Source organism: Typopeltis vanoorti, chromosome 9 (genome assembly GCF_054136105.1).
Source record: "Typopeltis vanoorti isolate ZY-2024b chromosome 9, IOZ_Tvanoo_1.0, whole genome shotgun sequence".
NCBI classification, from domain to species: Eukaryota; Metazoa; Arthropoda; class Arachnida; order Uropygi; family Thelyphonidae; genus Typopeltis; species Typopeltis vanoorti.
The window spans coordinates 128,411,462-128,430,477 of NC_143557.1; the positions used below are offsets into that span (position 1 = coordinate 128,411,462).

Here is a 19,016-nt window from a genome sequence, read left to right on the forward strand (position 1 = left end):
AAAAATTGATTGTTATATTGTAAGCAAAAATTTATTGCTGATAAATGAGTTATTAATATTTCTCCATGCCTGTTGTATGCTGCTAGACTAATGTGTCAGCTGAAGGTCATAATTTTGCTGTCATACCAAAATCTATTCCATATCTTGATTTTTTGCATAATATCAAACGCAATCCGTCTGGCCTTTCAAAAGAAGATGCTAGATGCTGACATACTACACTTTGAAGTTGCTGCTTCACTCTTTAGAAGCAAATTACTTCCATGTAATATATCTGCTAATGAAATCCATCTGCTACTTTCATTAAAACAAAAGAACCACATATTTATTTCAAAAGCAGATAAAGGAAAAGCTGTAGTGGTAATGAATAAGGCCGACCATGAGAGAAAGATAGACTACACTTTACAGGATACCTGCACCTATCAAGAATTAGTTATAACTATTAAATAAGCTCCTTGATAAGGTTGTTAGCTGGGATCAAAATAATTTGTATAAGTTGCACACTCATTTTGGAAAAACTGCTTGCTTATATGGTCTTCCAAAAATTCGTAAAAAAGGTTTTCCAGTACGACTCTTGACTCCCTGGAGGTCTGTATTGATGGTGTTAATAATAACGGTAATAATAATAATAATAATAATAGAGTTGACTTTATATATTGTACATTCAGTAGCGTAGCTAGGGGTTTTGGAGGGGCCGGTCCGCCCTGGGCAGCACTTTGAACCCTTTTGAACTTTTGCAGTTAATTCTAAAATACATTCTCGAGAACTCAGTTCCAAACATTGTAATACCACTGCAAATTTTCCTCACAATTCCTGTAAGTGTTAGTTGTGATAGGAGGTTTTCTAAATCAAATTGATTAAGAATTACCTACATTACTATGAAATAGACTTCTCCAATGTCATCGACGATTTTAAAAAAAAGAAAAATAACATTTCAGAATATTGAAATTAAAATTTTACTTCAAAAATAAATGTAGTGTTTTAATTTATTTCCCTATACGTCGTTTTGAATTTTTTTAGTATTTCTGGTGTGCATTGAGAGGGGTGGCAAACTTAGGGACCACCGCAGGTGGCAAAAGCTGTAGCTACGCCACTGTGTACATTGCTTCCTAAAGATATTTACATAAAATCTGTGAAATATTAGAATTAGTATTAGTTTTATTAAAAACTTCCTCATCACATGTTTATACAAGAAGCCAATATGAATATTTATATTTCAATGAAAAAACTGTAATAGACAAACTTTCGATATTATTTTATCATACTAAATTTCTGATATTCTTGATGTGTGATTTGCAATGCAAAACAAGTTTTACTTCAAAATAGTTTTATACACTCACATTGATGAATAATAGCTACGCCACTGTGTACATTGCTTCCTAAAGATATTTACATAAAATCTGTGAAATATTAGAATTAGTATTAGTTTTATTAAAAACTTCCTCATCACATGTTTATACAAGAAGCCAATATGAATATTTATATTTCAATGAAAAAACTGTAATAGACAAACTTTCGATATTATTTTATCATACTAAATTTCTGATATTCTTGATGTGTGATTTGCAATGCAAAACAAGTTTTACTTCAAAATAGTTTTATACACTCACATTGATGAATAATAGTGGATACCACTGAAATTTAGATTACCTGATATTGAGTCAGATGAACACCTCTCACTATACCAGTATCTTGAATGCCAATGTAGACTGCTCCACCAAGACCAGTGTTTAAGAAGCCACAAAGATTTCTTAAAAAAGAGTTAACAAACAGTTATCGGACATATCTCTAATTTAAATTATTATTATTATTATTATTCAGGACTACATGGAATCAAAAGACTCATCATGGAAGGTCGCTCCTAGGAAATACAAAGTCTATCATACCACTCCTTCAACTCACTGACCATTCTTGCTCTCACCACTCTATCAGGCAATGCATTCCATGGTTCAACCACTCTCCATGCAAAGAAACCACTCCTCACCCTCTTGCTCACAGTTTCCTTTCGTAACTTCCAGGGATGGCCCATTGTCATTACTCCTTCCTGCTGTTCAACCAAGCGAAAGAACTCCCCAGTATCAACCCTGTAACCACCTCTCAACAGTTTAAAAGACTCAATCATAACACCTCTCCTTCTTCTATCCACCAAACTCTGCAGTCCACATTCCCTCAGCCGATCCTCATAACTAACATGGTACAGTCCTGAAACCATCTTTGTTATCCGCCTTCATACCTTTTCCAGAGTTAATTTATCCCCTTCAAATTCTGGGGACCAAATCAGAACAATAGTCTAAGTATGGTCTGATCTTATAAAACTGAATGATAACTCTTTTATCTCTGCAGGCCAGCATCCTTCTCATTATTGCAGCAATCCTCTGTGTTACCTTCACCACCTTTGCAATATGTCACCTAAATTTCAGGTTTCAATCAATCATCAACCCCAATCTCGTGTCTCCCCTACTTTCTCCAGTATAGAGTATGCAGCATCCCATCGATGTGTCCCAAACTTCAAGACCTTACATTTTGCAGCATTAAACCGATACCCACATTCATTTGCCCATCTGTCTAGCTTATTCAAATCCTTTTGCAGGGCTACCACATCTGCACTATTACTAATAACCTTCCCAGCTTCACATGATCTGCAAACAACTGAATATCCCCTTGCAATCCACTGACAATGTCATTGATATAAAGGTTAAACAATATAGGTCCCAGTACGAAGCCCTGTGGGACCTCACTTGTAACCCACTGCCTCCTTGAAACTGCCTCACCATACACAACTCTCTGGTACCTATTGGACAGCCAATCCTGAACCCAGTTGACCAACCTGATATCCAAACCCATGTGCTGCAACTTAAATATCAGCTTATCATGTAGCACCCTGTCAAATGTCTTCACTAAATCCAAGAAAATGGCAATATATGACTTTCCTGCATCTACTGCTCTTGTAACTTTATTATAAAAGGCTACATATTACTAAAACAAGAGCACCCCCCCTTTACAAATCCATGTTGACTCTCACAGATAACATTACCCTCATCTGCCCAACGTTGTATATAGCCCCTCACTAATTTCTCCAAGATCTTAACAACTACTGATGAAACACAAACTGGCCTATAGTTAGACACATCCAGTCTGTTACTGCCCTTATGCAATGGCACTATCTTACCTTCCTTCCATTACCTGGGCACCTTTCCCATAGCCAGACTTTCATTGAAAAGTCAGGTCAAAGGAACTATCAATTCCTCAGCACATTCTCTTAAAACTCATGGTGAAATACCATCCAGTCCCACAGTTACTGACATCCAGTGTACTCAGTATTTGGAACACCCTCTCCTCCTGCACCTCTAAACCTCGAACCTGCCATTTCCTTCTAGTATTAAAATGTACTCCTCCAGGATGAAATATCCCAATAAAGTGTTCAATGAAAAATTCCACTATGTCCTCTGCATCAGTCACTCTGTTCCCATTTTTATCCCACAATGTCATTCTTCCACAATCATTTCTCCTCCTATGGGCCACATAACTAAAAAATTCCCTAGGATTTTCTATGGATCTTAGAGCCAATCTCTTATTATATTTCAGTTTTGTCTTCCTTACCATGCTAGTCACTCTTCTGGCCTGTGTCTTATACTCTTCATGCATCTTGTCTCCTTATATCTCTTCCATAGCCTCTTTTTCACATGCAGTTCCTGTTTAATATGTTTGTCATCCACTTTACTCCAAATTGTGTCCTCTTCTTCACTTGTGGAATACAGCTTACTATTGCTGCTAACAAATATTCCTTCACAATTTCCCAAGAACTAATGATATCCCAGCCTTCCAATTCCTCCCTCCATGAAACTTCCCGAAGTTTACATCTAAGACTATTATAATCACGTGCCTTATAATTCCACATACGTTCCCGTCTCTTTGATACTCCTGCATGTCTATTCATCTTCTAAGTCAAAACTACATGGTCACTCTCTCTCCAACTGGTGGGGAGAGAGAGAGTGACCCATAACAATCATTCTTCTTGCACTTGCAAAGCTAAACTGTCTCAACATCTCCTGGTCCCCAACCTCTGTGCTCCTTGGTTTGAAGCAACACTCCACTAAATATCCTGTCTTGTCCACCTCTACCTCACACCATATTCTTTCAAAATCATTATTGTCACTGCCTTCCAAAATCTATTTAGAGGACATAGACCACTCTTAGAGGACATAAGTCATCGGTCATCATAAGCAGTACTAGACCACCAGGTTTTCTCTTCGCATCCTGCCGAAAAATGCTGTACCCTGCTACTTCTATTCCTGTTATTATATCCTCTTCTGTTCACCACATCTCAGTAATCCCAATAATCTTTGGCCAGGCTGATGCTATCAGTGCCATCAATTCCTCTCCTTTATTCCAGATACTCCTGACATTAGTATAAAGCATAAAAATGCCACTGTTTCTATACCCAGCATTATCCCACCATTATCGTGATTCCACTGGGCTCAGCGTTACTTGATGTCGTCCCCCTTCTCCCAAGTACCCATTCCCACAAGAGGCTACCCCCTGTCACCATCCATCCTAGGTATTCTAGTTTCCCTGCATTGATACACCGACTCGTTCAGAACAGCAATCTCTCCAGATGCCTACATCCTTCCTCATTCAAATGCAAGCGGTCTCTCACATACAATTCCTTTCTGTCCTCAAATGCTCTTCAAGCATCCACAAATTCCAATCCTCTCTTCTGACACATTCTAGATATTATGTTATTCAATATCACTGCTCTTCTGCTCAGCTCATCACTATCATAACTAGGCAACACGCACATTATCTTTCCTCTCTGCATCTTCTTTCGTACAACCTCCAGCAAGAATCTCATATCTCTCGCTGCCTAATCTACATTACCTCTCAAGCCATTTGTCCCTACCATCACAATCATCTCATCCACCCTTTCACCCCTATTAATTGCTATAGCCACACTTTCTATCATTCGTCAAGGCAAACATTCCTCATGCATCCTGTCTTGCACACTACGGATCATTGAGTCCAAATACATTACACCTCTTACCACCCTGTTTCTCGACTGCTCACATGCATCCCTCACTCTCTCTCCTCTAATACTTTCTCTCTGTGTTTCGCATTCTTCTCATTCCCTCTCTCCTACTGTTTCCATTCTCTCCTCTTCTATCATTCCCATAACTCTCTCTCTCATTCCCTCTCTTCCACTGTTCCTATTCTCTCCTCTTCTATAGTTCCCATGTCCGTGCGGTTAGCCTAGTGGCTTTGCGCTTCGCAACCATATGACTGGGGAAGGAGTGTCCAAGGTTCAATTCCTGTCAAAGAAGTGAGGAATTTGAGGATCTTCCTCAGTCATAGCCAAGTTAGCTGGTCTTGGGCACAAGCAATAGGGTTTTTTCCGTCAATTTATCTGGTGTTTTTTATCCCGCAAGCAGGCAAACCGGCCACGTGAACACACACGAATCTACAGCCATAATTAATACTTAACCCCGCGAGGGGGCTAAACTCGCCCCAATAGGGACAGGGGAGAAAAAGGGAGGAAACTCTATACGAATAAATAAATATAGTTCCCATATCTCTCTCTCTCATTCCTTCTCTTGCTATCCTATTCTCTCCTCTTCTATCATTCACATAACTCTCTCTCTCATTCCCTCTCTTCTACTGTTCCTATTCTCTCCTCTTCTACCATTCTCACACTCTCTCTCATTCTCTCTCTTCCATTGTTCCTATTCTCTCCTCTTCTATCTTTCCCATATCTCTTTCTCATTCCCTCTCTTCCACTTCTCCTATTCTCTCCTATTCTGTCATTCCCATAACTCTCTTGGTCCCTCTCTTCTACTGTTCCTATTCTCTCCTCTTCTACCATTCTCATAACTCTCTCTCTCATTCCCTCTCTTCTACTGTTCCTATTCTCTCCTCTTCTACCATTCTCACAACTCTCTCTCATTCTCTCTCTTCCATTGTTCCTATTCTCTCCTCTTCTATCTTTCCCATATCTCTTTCTCATTCCCTCTCTTCCACTTCTCCTATTCTCTCCTATTCTATCATTCCCATAACTCTCTCTCATTCCCTCTCTTCTAGTGTTTCTATTCTCTCCTCTCCTACCATTCTCATAACTCTCTCTTCCATTGTTCCTATTCTCTCCTCTTCTACCATTCTCATAACGCTCTCATTCCCTCTCTTCTACTGTTCATATTCTCTGCTCTTCTATCATTCCCATAACTCTCTCTCTCACTCCTACTCTGATTCGCCTTGCATTTTCTCTTCCGTTCGCCTAATCTCATCTTTCACACTTCTCATCTCATTCCCTAGACAAAAAATTCCTCTCGTCACAACAAGAAACAAACTTAGGCACTTTCCACTTAAAGTAGTGCAACTTATCATCATTCTTCCAATTTTAACACCGTGTGTTAAAAGTCTCAATGGGCTCATCCAGGATTTGAACACAGGACCTCTCGCACTCTCAGTGAGAATTATACCTGTAGACCAACGAGCCACTTAATATAAAATAAATGAAAAATAATGATATAATCATATTCCCTATTCAAATATTTTGTCCCAAAATTTTATATATCAAATTTAGGTTACAAAGTCAGCATGTGCTGTTTCCTTTGAGTATATATACCTAGATATTGGCTGATGAGTTCGATTTCCTCCAACAGCTTCAAGTTCTTTCTTAGTCAAACCCTCCCAACTGATTTCCCTATGCGCTTTAAATTCATGTCTTTGGTCCTCCTCGAATGGCACATGGCAACCATGGCGGTAATATCTTGCCGGTTCTTCTTCTTTTTCCTCATCATTATCATCATCACCTTCTTCTTCTTCTTCCTTATCCTTATGCTCTCCATCTTGAAATTCTATTATTTTCACCATTTCTACATCAGCCATAATGAGAGCTCAAAACTGCTCTAATTTCAAACTTTCAAGTGTAACCTGAAATGAAGTTAAGTATAATAACTTGATCCTGAAAAATTGAAAAATAATTCAAACAGAAATGAAACCAAACAGATGCATATATCTTCTTTTTTGATATATTCAAAAAGTATTCCAAAGGAGGAAAGGAACAGATTCAGTTATATATAAATACATACTAACAATAAAATAGCCAAAATGTCATGTTCTCTAACAAATAAAATATTACTGCAGTTTGGTTCCCTCTCCAGGTGACTATTTTATTTCCATGTTTATAAATTTCCACATTACTTTAGTGATTCGTGTTGAAGTTTCTGGAATAAAAATAAATACCATAATTTACTAACTAAATTAAATATTTACATGCCAATGTTTTGCTAGCTCAAGGTAGCACATAATGCACTTTAAAGACACACAGGCACATTCAATGCAGACTGGGGAATGAAATGACCTACAGAACAACAAAATGTGTGTGTGTTTATTATATATTGGGTTTTATCCTTTATCCAAGTGTAAGCAAACAAAGTTTGCACATGAAGTACTTTCAGGACTGGGGCAACTCATAGTAAAGGTGGTATAAGTTCTCATCACTTACCTTAGTATCTCCCATAATGCAAAGCACATCTCCTTGCGGACATGTATAATGATTTGTATTAAGGGAAGGACCACTACCCAGACCGGTTTCGACCTTTAGTTAGGTGATGCTTAAGTAAAGACCTCTCTAAAAATTAGGCAGCCCCTCAGACCACTCCCTAGGCGTGACCAAAGGACTCTCCAACTCAGCGATGGCTTCACTCAGCGACAGGCTCATTCCACCAACAAGCATAGCCATAATCTCAGCAGTGGCTCCACTCAGAGATAGGCAAAAACCTACCCCCAAGTAGAGCCACTCACATCTCAGGGAAAGCAACCACTTCTTCGCAAAAGCACATCAGTGGGAGCCAGACCCATAGGTAGTGATACTAAGGTGGAAGTAATGGCAAAGTGATATTTACCTATACAAGTTGCCAAAGGGTGTCACACCCTATTATTAAAAATTCTCTGGATTAGAGATAAATTTATGGAAGATATTTTTCACTTGGCTATGCTATTGATTATATATTGGGTTTTATCCTTTATCCAAGTGTAAGCAAACAAAGTTTGCGCCTGAAGGCACATTTCAGGACTGGGGAAACTCGTGGTAAAGGTGGTATAAGTTCTCATCACTTGCATTAGTATCTCCCATAACAAAGCACATCTCCTTGCAGACATGTATAATGCTATACATTATCCCTTAATGCATAGCATTATACATGTCTGTAAGGTGATGCGGTTTGCATTATGGAAGATACTAAGGCAAGTGATGAGAACTTATACCACCTTTACTACGAGTTGCCCCAGTCCTGAAAGTACTTCAGGTGGAAACTTTGTTTATACTTAGATAAAAGATAAAACCCAATGTATAATCAGTAGCATAGCCAAGTGAAAAAACTTCCATAAACTTATCTCTAATCCAGAGAATTTTTAATAATAGGGTGTGACACCCTTTGGTAACTCATATAGGTAAATATGACTTCTCCATTACTTTCACTTTAGTATCATTACCTCTGGGTCTGGTATGCTTCTGCACAAAAGCACTGATGTGCTTTTGTGCAGAAGTGGTTGCTTTCCCTGAGATGTGAAAGGCTCTGCTTGGAGGTAGGATTTTGCCTATCTCTGAGTGGGGCCACTGAGATTATGGCTCTACTTGAGGGGTAGGTTTTTGCCTGTCTCTGAGTGGGGCCACTGCTGAGATTATGGCTCTGCTGGGTGGTGGGGTGAGCCTGTCACTGAGTGGAACCACCGCTGAGTTGGACGGTCACTCGTAGGGAGTGGTCTGGGGAACCACCAATTTTTAGAGAGGTCTTGACTTAAACAGTAAAAACTTAAACAATAAAGGTCGAAACAGGTCTGGGTAGTGGCCCTTCCCTTAATACATAGCATTATACATGTCTGCAAGGAGATGTGTTTGCATTATGGGAGATACTAAGGCAAGTGATGAGAACTTATACCACCTTTACCACGAGTTGCCTCAGTCCTGAAAGTACTTGAGGCGCAAACTTTGTTTGCTGTCACTTGGATAAAGGATAAAACCCAATATATAATCAGCAGCATAGTCAAGTGAAAAAACTTCCATAAAAAAAATGTGTATGTGTGTATGTAGGGGAATAGTAGTACTCTCATGGAACTGATGGCACAACTTTACCAGTTTGGCACACTGCCCTACATCCCTTCAACAGTAATCACAGAAGACAGTATGTCAGATATTATGTAGGGTTGCATTATCAGTTCCATTGCAATTCATTGGATTCTCCAGAACATGAGCCACTTCTAGGAACAGTCTCTGTTCCTAGAAGAATATTAGTAGATATGATATGAGATAGATATGAGTAATAGGATATGAGTAGTAGTATGACTTTCTTCCATCTGATGAAATGGTCTTCTTCTAAGGCATGTTGTGATAGTATATACAGTATGGAAAATTTGGTTTTCCATACTGTATATACTTTATTCTGTTCTTTTCTTTTATTCTTATTCCAATATAAAGGATCACACACTGACAGGGACTGCAAGACACCTTGGAAGGAGAGAGGATCTTAGTGGTTCTTGATTTGTCTCAGGAAGGAGGAGACACTGGCCAGAGGTATATAGACTGTTTTCTAATATTGTGTTGTTTTAGGAGTGAGCCTAGTTCATCTGTTGTACCTTAACAGATATGGTGTATGTATAGGCTGATGGGAGGGAGGAGGGATGTTCTTTTTAGGGAATTTAGCAAGTGGTTTCTTGTTGTAACCATTTTGCACAAAGATGTGAGTATACAGCTTGTTGTTCCAGATGTAGTGCAAGTCCTAGTGAAATCTGCTCTGCCCTCGAGGCTAAAGCTTTAAAATTTCCAAGTTTTTAGGAGGATGGTGACAAGAGGTATCATGCAGGTATCTCTACCAGTGTATACATTTGTATGGGTCTTGCTATAGACTGAACATGTGAATGGATCCATCCAAATGCCTTATAATAAAGTTATCCAAGAAAGCTAGATCTCCTTTCTTTTTTACTCCTCAATAGTAAAAGTAATTTAGGGTAGATATTGTTGAGGAAATTGTAAAAAATTTAGAAAGAGCCTGAGGGCCATGCAGCCAGATGCAAAAACATCATATGTATATACCTCAGCTATACTTTAGGATTGAGGGGAAGGTGAGCTGAATTTAGTGTCAAAGATTCAAAGGATAGCATGAATAAATTGGCAATCGGAATGAAAGTGGAGAGCCCATTGCTACACCTTAAATTTGTTTTAAAATCTGGTTACCAGTTAAAGTACCCCAATTTTAAAATTGGGGTACTTTATTTCAAATGACTGCTTCACCTGAAATTTGGAAAGTAGATCTAATGTATTGTCTACAAGAACATTAGTGAAAAGATATGATGTCTTACATAAAGAACTCCACACACTTCAAAACTACTAACGTTCAAATGGATGAGAATGACTGCTTAGTGAGCTTTGATGTGTTGTCTCTTTTTCAAGAGATAACACGTTCCAAATTTCATGAACTTACATTTAGATGTTTTATACGGATATCTCCATTCATTTGCCCATCTATTCAACTTTTCGTATCCTTTTGAGTGGCCTAGTTACTAATAACCTTTCCTATCTTCCCAACATCTGCAAACAACTGAATATTCCCCTGCAATCTACTGACACTATCAATGACAAAACTGTCAAATCTCACTTGTGATCTGCTTCCTTGACACTGCTCCTGAATATCTATCAGACAGCCAGTCAATCAAATTCACTAACCTAGTATCTAAACCCATATGCTGTAACTTAAATATCAGCTTTTTATGTGGTAATCTGTCAAATGCCTTTGTAAAATAAAAATATTGCATATGCCTTTCTCTTCATTCACTCTTATTACTTTATTATAAAAGTCAATCAGATTACTGAAATAAGAGTGCCCATCAACAAATCCATGTTGACACATAACATGACCTTTGACTTCCCAATGCTGTATGCAATTTCTCCCTAAATGCTCCAAAATCTTAACAACTACAAATAAATGCAAACTGGTCTATATTTTTAAAACTCGATTCTATTCTACCACCATCCTCATGCAATGTCACTATCTTGCCCTCCTTGAGCTCCTTGGCACCATACCCAAACTTTCCTTGAAATGCCAGGTCAATAGAACTGTCAATGCCTTAGCAAATTCTCTTGAAATGTGTGGCAAAATCCCATCCAGTACTGCTACCATACTGATATTCAGAGTAATCAGTATTTAAAATACATGCTTCTCATGCACTTAACTTTGAATCGTTCCTATCACTCTAGTAATAAAATCTAATTTCCCAGGATGAAATACACTAGTAAAGTTATCTGCATTATGTTATTTGCATTGGTCACCCAAACCCTATTTTTATCTAATAATACCAATTTTTCATAATAATTTTCCTCCTGCTGTTCATATATATATATGAACAGCAGCTCATTTATATATATATATATAAATGAGCCTCCGTAGCTCAGTCAGTATAGACAAAGTCCTTTGATTGGAAAGACCTGAATTCAATTCCCGTCAGTGATGTAAGGAACCTTTATTTGGTCTCTTTTGAATAAAGGTGAGTTAGCTGGTCTCATACAAAGGTAGGGTTTTTTTCACCAGGAAACTTGGATTTATTGTCTCCAGAACAGGGAAACTGGCCTGTGAACACACATATCTAGAGACAAAGGACACACTGGGAGGCATAGTGCTAACCACCTTATCCTCAATACAGTATAAGTTAAATGCAGAAAAATCCTCAACACTGCAAGGTAAAAGAGGAGGAAAGGAATAAGAAGAAGATAAAAAAAACGCTTACTATACACATAAATTGCGTAAATAAAAATAAAGTATTTAATATAAACATTTATAGTTCATGATGAGTATCTCATCACATCATCAGAGTGAATTATTATTATTACCCCAAGACCTCATGGAGTCAAAGACTCATCTGTGAGGTCCTTTTATCACATACACATCTCATCATACCATGTCTTAAACACTTAAACTCCTTGCAGACACCACACGCTCAGTGGCCAAGCACTGTGGACGTGTCTAAGAAGAGCTCCTGATTGAGGTAAGTTATTCTAGGAATAATTAAGTATATATGCGTAATTGTTTGAGTAAGAGTGGCTGTAAACGTTGTGAGCTACCGGTATTATTAGTGTGGGTGATTTTTCTTGCCTAAACTTAATTACAAAATCGTTATTGTTAAACTTAGTAACCTGCAGGGAAAAAAAAAGAGGCGGCATTGTCATTCCATGATTTTAATTTAGATTTCAGTCGTTTCGTTAATTGTGAGGTCTGTTATATGTATTCCTTCGATTACATAAATGATTTGTGGATGTATAGCATGGATGGAAGAAGGGTGACCTGAACGAGGAACTGATGAATGAAAATATGAAATTGATGACAGAAAGTGTTAGTAACGAGAATGTCGCGGGGAACATGAGTGCACATTTGAAAGAGAAGGATGGTGAGAAAGACAGGCGAAAAAAATGTTAAAAAATCAGGAAAAAAGAAAAAGGGCAATTTGAAAACCGTAACGGATGTTAAAAGGGACGAAAGTGAGGCGAGAGTGGTGGAAGGTAACGAAAATGAGAGAACGAATGAAACTAGAAATGGCGTGACGCAGATCGAAACTGAAAAAAATCGAAAGAATGAATAATAGCGAAAAAAGAATGAATGATGGTGAAAGTTGGACGCATGATGGACTGAAAGTACTGAAACAAAGAAAGATAAATGAGAGTGAAAGTGAGAAGAATGAGAGCGAAAGTACGAAAACAAAAAAAGATAAATGAGAGTGAAAGTGAGAAGAATGATAGCAAAAGTTGGACGTATGTTGGACCGAAAGTACAGAAACAAAAAAGGATGAATGAGAGTGAAAGCAAGAAGAGGGGGTCGTGAGTTAGAAAGATTTAATGATAGAGAGAATGTGTCACGAGATTCGGAAGTTGAATTGGATTGGATGAGGCAAGAAATGAAATGAATGCGGAATGAAATTAAGAGAATTCAGGTCAAAACTATTAAAATAAATGGTGATGACATGAAAGAGTTAACGAAAGATGAGCGAGTGACGTTGTATGGCGACTCCATTATTAAAGGTGTGCTAGAAGATAGAATGCACAAGGTATGTTTTCCAGGCAGTAAAATGAGTAGAGTGATTGAAGCACTGGATATGAGGCAGGAGCAAGCAAAAGAGTTAATAGTATTAATTGGTACAAATGATTTGAGAGAGAACAAAGAGCATGTCAGAATGTATATCACGAGGCTGCTTGGAAGGATAAAAGAGAATAGTGTGACAGGAAGGGTAGTCAGTGTGTTGCCTAGGTATGACTGTGGTGAAATGAGATGGAGAGCAAGGATTATGAATGATATGCTGGCTGAAATGTGTGAGGAGATGGGAGTACAGTTTGTTAATGTGTGGAATGAGTTTGAGGGACGAAGTGAGCTGTATGGGAGCGATGCACTGCATTTCAGCTGTCATGGTATGAGTCGCTTGGAGAGACTGCTGCTGGAAGGTAGAGAAGTGAATAGAGAGAATGAATCAGATCGAGAGGGGAGTGATGTGGAAGAGCAGGAGAGTAAGACAGGAGAGATTGAAGAAATGGATATGAATGGGGAAGTGAGTGGTATGAGTATAGAAAATGACAGAATGGGTGTGCAAGAGGAGCAGGGAAACGGGGTGGGGGGCTCGGTTGGACAGGGGTACTCGGTGTGAGAAAGGTGGATGCTCCAAGAGGAGGTGAGAGCATGTGTAGGCAGGAAAGGAATGGGATGACCAGGGATCAAGAGGACACAGTTGGAATTGAAAAGGATTCTAAAATGAAGAAGCAGAAAGGGAAATGGCCGCAGTCTAGTATGGAGAGATCACATCGAGTGAATGGTATCAGTAAAACTAACTGTAGATCCAGAAATCAGTTGTGTTTGTATACCAATGCTAGAAGTATAAGAAACAAGGCAGATGAAATGGTTGAACTAATTGCGTCCGTTCACCCAAAGATTGTTGGAATAAGTAAGACATGGTTAGATGAGGACGACATCCTGACAGGAATAGAGATGGAAGGGTATGATATGATTTGTGAGGATAGAAGGGGTAAAAGGAGGGGGAGTGCTATTGATGATAGAGAAAGAGTTATGTCCATACAAAGTAGAGATGCAAGAGGGAAATAGGGCCAGTGGTTTTGAGGCAGTATGGTGTGAGAAAGAGGTGAATAGAATCAAATACTTGGTGGGATGTTGTTATAGACCTGGTAATGTGGATGGTGGTGATAGTGAAATGTATAGTCAAATTAGCCAAGAAAATAAGAAAAGGGTGATCATTATGGGTGATTTTAATTATGGCAATATAGACTGGAATGATGAGATAGCAACTGGAAGTAAAGAAAATGAGTTTCTTGAGAGATAACTACCTCAGACAGTATGTAACAGAGGGAACACGAGGATTGAGCATCTTGGATTTGGTCATCTCATCAGAGGATATAATCATAAATGAGGTGTCAAATCATCCACCAATTGGTGAGAGTGACCATGAGGTGATTACCTGGGTAGTTGCCAGCAGTGCAAGGACCTGTGTGAGAAGAGGGTATATGTGGAACTACAAGGGGAGTGATTATGAAGAGCTGAGGAGACAGCTTGCGGGTGTAGCATGGAATGAAGAGTTAGCTGGAAAAGAGATCAATGCAGCTTGGGGGATTTTCAAAAACTACTAGTAGATGCAATGTCTAAATGTATTCCAAGGGTGAGAAGGTTAAATAAGGTAGGTGTGAGATGGATGAATAAAGAGATTAAGCAACCGATACATAGAAAAAGGGCATTGTGGAGGCAGCATAAGAGAAGTGGAATTAATCAATTCCATGAGTCTACAAAGACCAGGCAAGGAGGTTGACTTAGTTGGTGAGGGTAGCTAAAGAGAGGTATGAACAGCAGTTAGCTAATGAAGCCAAAAAAGAATCCTAAGGAGTTCTTTCGATATGTAGCCAGCAAAAGAAAGAATGATTATGGAAGGATGACACTGATTGGAGAAAATGGTATAAAGACAGCTGTTGCAGAATGTGTAGTGGAGATACTTAATGAGCAGTTCATAAAGATATTTCAATCTTGTGAATGTGACTTCATGGAGAGATTGAGAGTAGTAGTTGATGATGGGGAAGAGAGACTGACTGTAAGTGAGTAAGAGGTGTTTGGGGAGTTGAATAAACTAGATGTTAATAAGTCTGTGGGACTTGATAATATATCACCGCATATTCTGAAGGAATGTGCCAGAGAGTTGACACCTGCCTTGACATATTTTTTTAATAACTGTCTTGCACTTGGTCAAGTTCCTAATGAGTGGAAGCAGGGCAAGATTGTGCCACTTCATAAAGGATGTGATCGAACTCAAGCATCAAACTATAGGCATATCTGTGTGTCAGGTGTTGTGGTTAAGTTGTTGGAGAAGCTTGTGAGAACTAGGATCCAGAGTTGGGTTGACAACAATGGCATAATCTTTGATGGACAACATGGATTTGCTAAAGGGAGGTCATGTTTTAGTAATCTACTTACTTATTACAATAAAGTGACTGCTTCCTTGGACAGAGGAGAAGGATACACAGTAATATACTTGGATTTCACAAAAGCTTTTGACAGAGTACCTCATGATAAGTTGACAGTCGAACTAGAGCAGATGGGGTTGGATATTAGATTAGTGCATTGGATTGAAGAATGGCTATCTGATAGGTATCAACAAGTTCCACTCCTTCCTGTATGGGGGAGCAATATCAAGGAATGGGAAAGTCACTAGTGGAGTGCCTCAGGGGTCCGTTTTAGGGCCATTACTATTTAACTTGTATATTAATGATATTGACAAAGATTTGGATGGAGATATTCAGTTGTTTGCAGATGATGCAAAGTTGGGATGAACCATAAAGAGTAGTGAAGATGTAGTGGCCTTACAAGAAGACTTGAATAAATTGAGTGATTGAGCTCGGAAATGGGGATGTGAGTTCAATGTTGCAAAATGTAAGGTTTTAAAATTTGGAAAACAAAGATGGCATGTAGAATTTATGCTTGGTGAGGATATATTATTGGAGGCAGAGGAAATAAGAGATCTTGGGGTGATAGTGGATAAGGATCTAAAATTTAGGGGACACATCGCCAAAATTGTGAAGACAACACAAAGGCTTCTGGGAATGATGTGGACGACACTGAATTCTTGTTCCGTTGTATAAGGCTTTGATTAGGCCACACATGGACTATTGTGCCCAGATTTGGTCACTGGGTTTTCAGAAGGATGAAGAGATGTTGGAAGGGGGTCCAGAGACAACTGACTAAGGTAGTTTCTGACCTCTGGAATATCGAATATGAGGAAGGGTTGAGAAGATGTAATTTGCAGAGTCTGGTGGAGAGGAGGAAGAGGGGAGATATGATAGAGACCTACAAGTTGGTAAGGGGTTGTTATAAGATCAATGGTGAAGACGTTCTACAGAGAATAGTGGGAGATTAGGGGAGAACCAGAGGTCATCCCTGGAAACTGTATAAAGAGGGTGTGAGTAGGCGAGTGAGGGATAAGATAAATGGACAGCTGCATGAAGCAAGAATGGAATGACAACAGACATTCCAGTTCCACTCTGCTGCTCTTCTCCTCAGCCAGGCACATGACATTTAAAGAGCCCATGGGAAACTGTAATAGTATAATGTGACTAACCAGAGAATGGTAGGATGGAAGTGCTCTGTAATTTTTTGTCATTCCATTGTCACTTTATGTAGCCATTCATTTTGTTTTGTGTATTCACTCTGATGAGATGAGACACTGTCCTGATTGGAAATCCATATAGTTGGCTAATTCCTAGGTCATTACAACATGCTCACTGTCACAACTGGTAGCAAATAGTCATATCCTTAACTGAGACACTCTCTGATGATATGATCAAATCTAACACTCTTTGTCCTAGGGTTGATTCTTTCACATGCAACTTGATAAAGCTGTCAAGCAACAGCTCAATAAATTCTCCTTTGTTCCTATCATGAGTTTTCTCTAATACCCAATCAATATTTGGATAATTTAAGTCACCATAATAGTTACTCATTTAGTACTCATCAGGGAAATTTGGCAATGCATTCTGATGCTACTAGATCTGTAGCAGCATGCCACCATATATTTCATCTTGTTAGCCTCCACTTCAGGCCAGATAGCCTCAAACTCAGTGCTATATGGGATATTATTACCATTATTACTTTCATATGTTTCTGTCCTAACTGGACTCAAGTCATCTGAGATTATTAATGGTATTCCACCAACCCCACCTATATTTTCTGTCATTCCTAAAAATACTATATCCTTTGTATTCGATTCTGGTTACAACATCTGACTCTGAGCACCACGTTTCACTAACACCAACAATTTAGGCCACATCATATTCACAAAAGCAACAATCGCAACCACTTTGTTTCCAATGCTCCTAGCATTTGTAGATAGACATAACAGGTTATCTCCTTGCTTTTTTTCTTATACTTAAATCTACAGTCAGCCATATATGCTATACCTTTCTATCTATTAACTACAGTTTGTACATAATTAAAAAAATAATTAATCCTTCTTCTGGCTATCCTTACTGGTGTGTGTGCATGTGTGTGTGCATGTGTGTGTTCCTACCATACCATAATAAACTCCAGGCACATCCTGGTGTTTATCGCATCTACTGCACCTGTAACTTATCTTATATTGTAAAACTGGACGTACAATCTGATGTCTATTTTCATATTTAATTTACCATCTTCACTAAAAATCATGCCTAAGTAGCAGAAATGTTTTACTTGTTCTATAGGTTCTCCATTCACAATGCAGTTGATATCTTCAATGCTTCTGCCTATTTTCATTGTCTTTGTCATGTTATTGCTGACCTTTATTCAATTTTGTTAGTGAATCTTGCAGATTTCTAGCATATTTATTTAGAAGAATAGCATTGCCTGCATAAAGCAAAGAGATGACATTAACATCTCCAATTTTGATATCAGGTTTAATACCACTTTCCTTCATAATGTGATCCATACAGATAATGAATAACAGAGGGGATAATGTACATCCATGTCTGACAACAGATTTAACATTAACTATCTTCCTGTACTTCCTTCATCCTTTCTTTTATGCTTACATGGTGATCAGAATACATCATGAAAAAATACTTCATCAAAAAAAGAATATAGATTACAGTAAAACCATGGCCAACCCATACATTAAAGAGTTATCAGAAAAAATCAATAGAATCCTATACCATTATAATCTTAATGTCACTTTTAAACCACCTATAAAATTAAACAACATATTCAATTCCTCTAAGGATCCTCTTCTCCCACTGGCACATCCTGGAATTTATTGCATCTACTGCACCTGTAACTTATCTTATATTGGTGAAACTGGACGTACAATCCCTATACAGTGACTCTCGACTATCCAGCCTCCGTACTATCCGGAGCCCGGATTTTATCACGGAGAATTATAATAATACAGTAATTCACCGTGATAAAATGAGGAACACGTACTGTAATTTACTTTGCCAAGGCATTGCAAGTGGGCGTCTGCTACAATCCTACATGGCATGTGCATAACACAAGTTGAGACATGCAATGTGCGGATTTCCCCGCTTCGTCAGTTGTGTATCGGATGTCCACAGGTGCGGTGGGCCGAAGCATGAGAAGAGATTCGAAACATATCACTTGTAAAGTCTTGGAAAATTCTTTTGAACCATGAAGGTGGACATTTCAACCTTGAACCCATGTGTGAAACTGAAGTGGAAGATGAAAACGATAAACTTGTTTCATTGTTCAAAAATGTACCGAGCTGTGATGATGTCAATGCAGAGGACATTACAGAATGGATATCAAATGATGAAGTTGATGAAATAATTGACAACGATATTGTGGAAATGGTGACACAGGGGGAAGAAGAAGAGGAGGCATCCTTAGATGACAGGAAAAATTTCATCCCACATTCGGAAGGGTTTAAGACGATTGAGGCAGCGCTGCAGTACATTACTGAGCAGGAGGAAGCGACGCCAGCTGATATCATCTGCTTGCATAAGTGGAGGA

At 38.6% G+C, this 19,016-nt stretch overlaps 1 protein-coding gene across 2 annotated transcripts in view; it reads right to left on the reverse strand.

Annotated features, from left to right (window-relative positions):
* Nucleotides 1-6,915, reverse strand: part of LOC150103528 (uncharacterized) — a 139,689-nt gene extending 132,774 nt beyond the window's left edge. For both annotated transcript variants that reach the window (XM_090398212.1, XM_090398211.1), the window contains exons 1-2: nucleotides 6,614-6,915; nucleotides 1,648-1,747 (exon numbers count right to left, since the gene is read on the reverse strand). In XM_090398212.1, coding sequence (XP_090254338.1) covers nucleotides 1,648-1,747; nucleotides 6,614-6,876 — 363 coding nt within the window. In that variant the 5' untranslated portion in view covers nucleotides 6,877-6,915. The remainder of the gene's footprint in view (nucleotides 1-1,647; nucleotides 1,748-6,613) is intronic.
* Nucleotides 6,916-19,016: the final 12,101 nt, after the last annotated feature.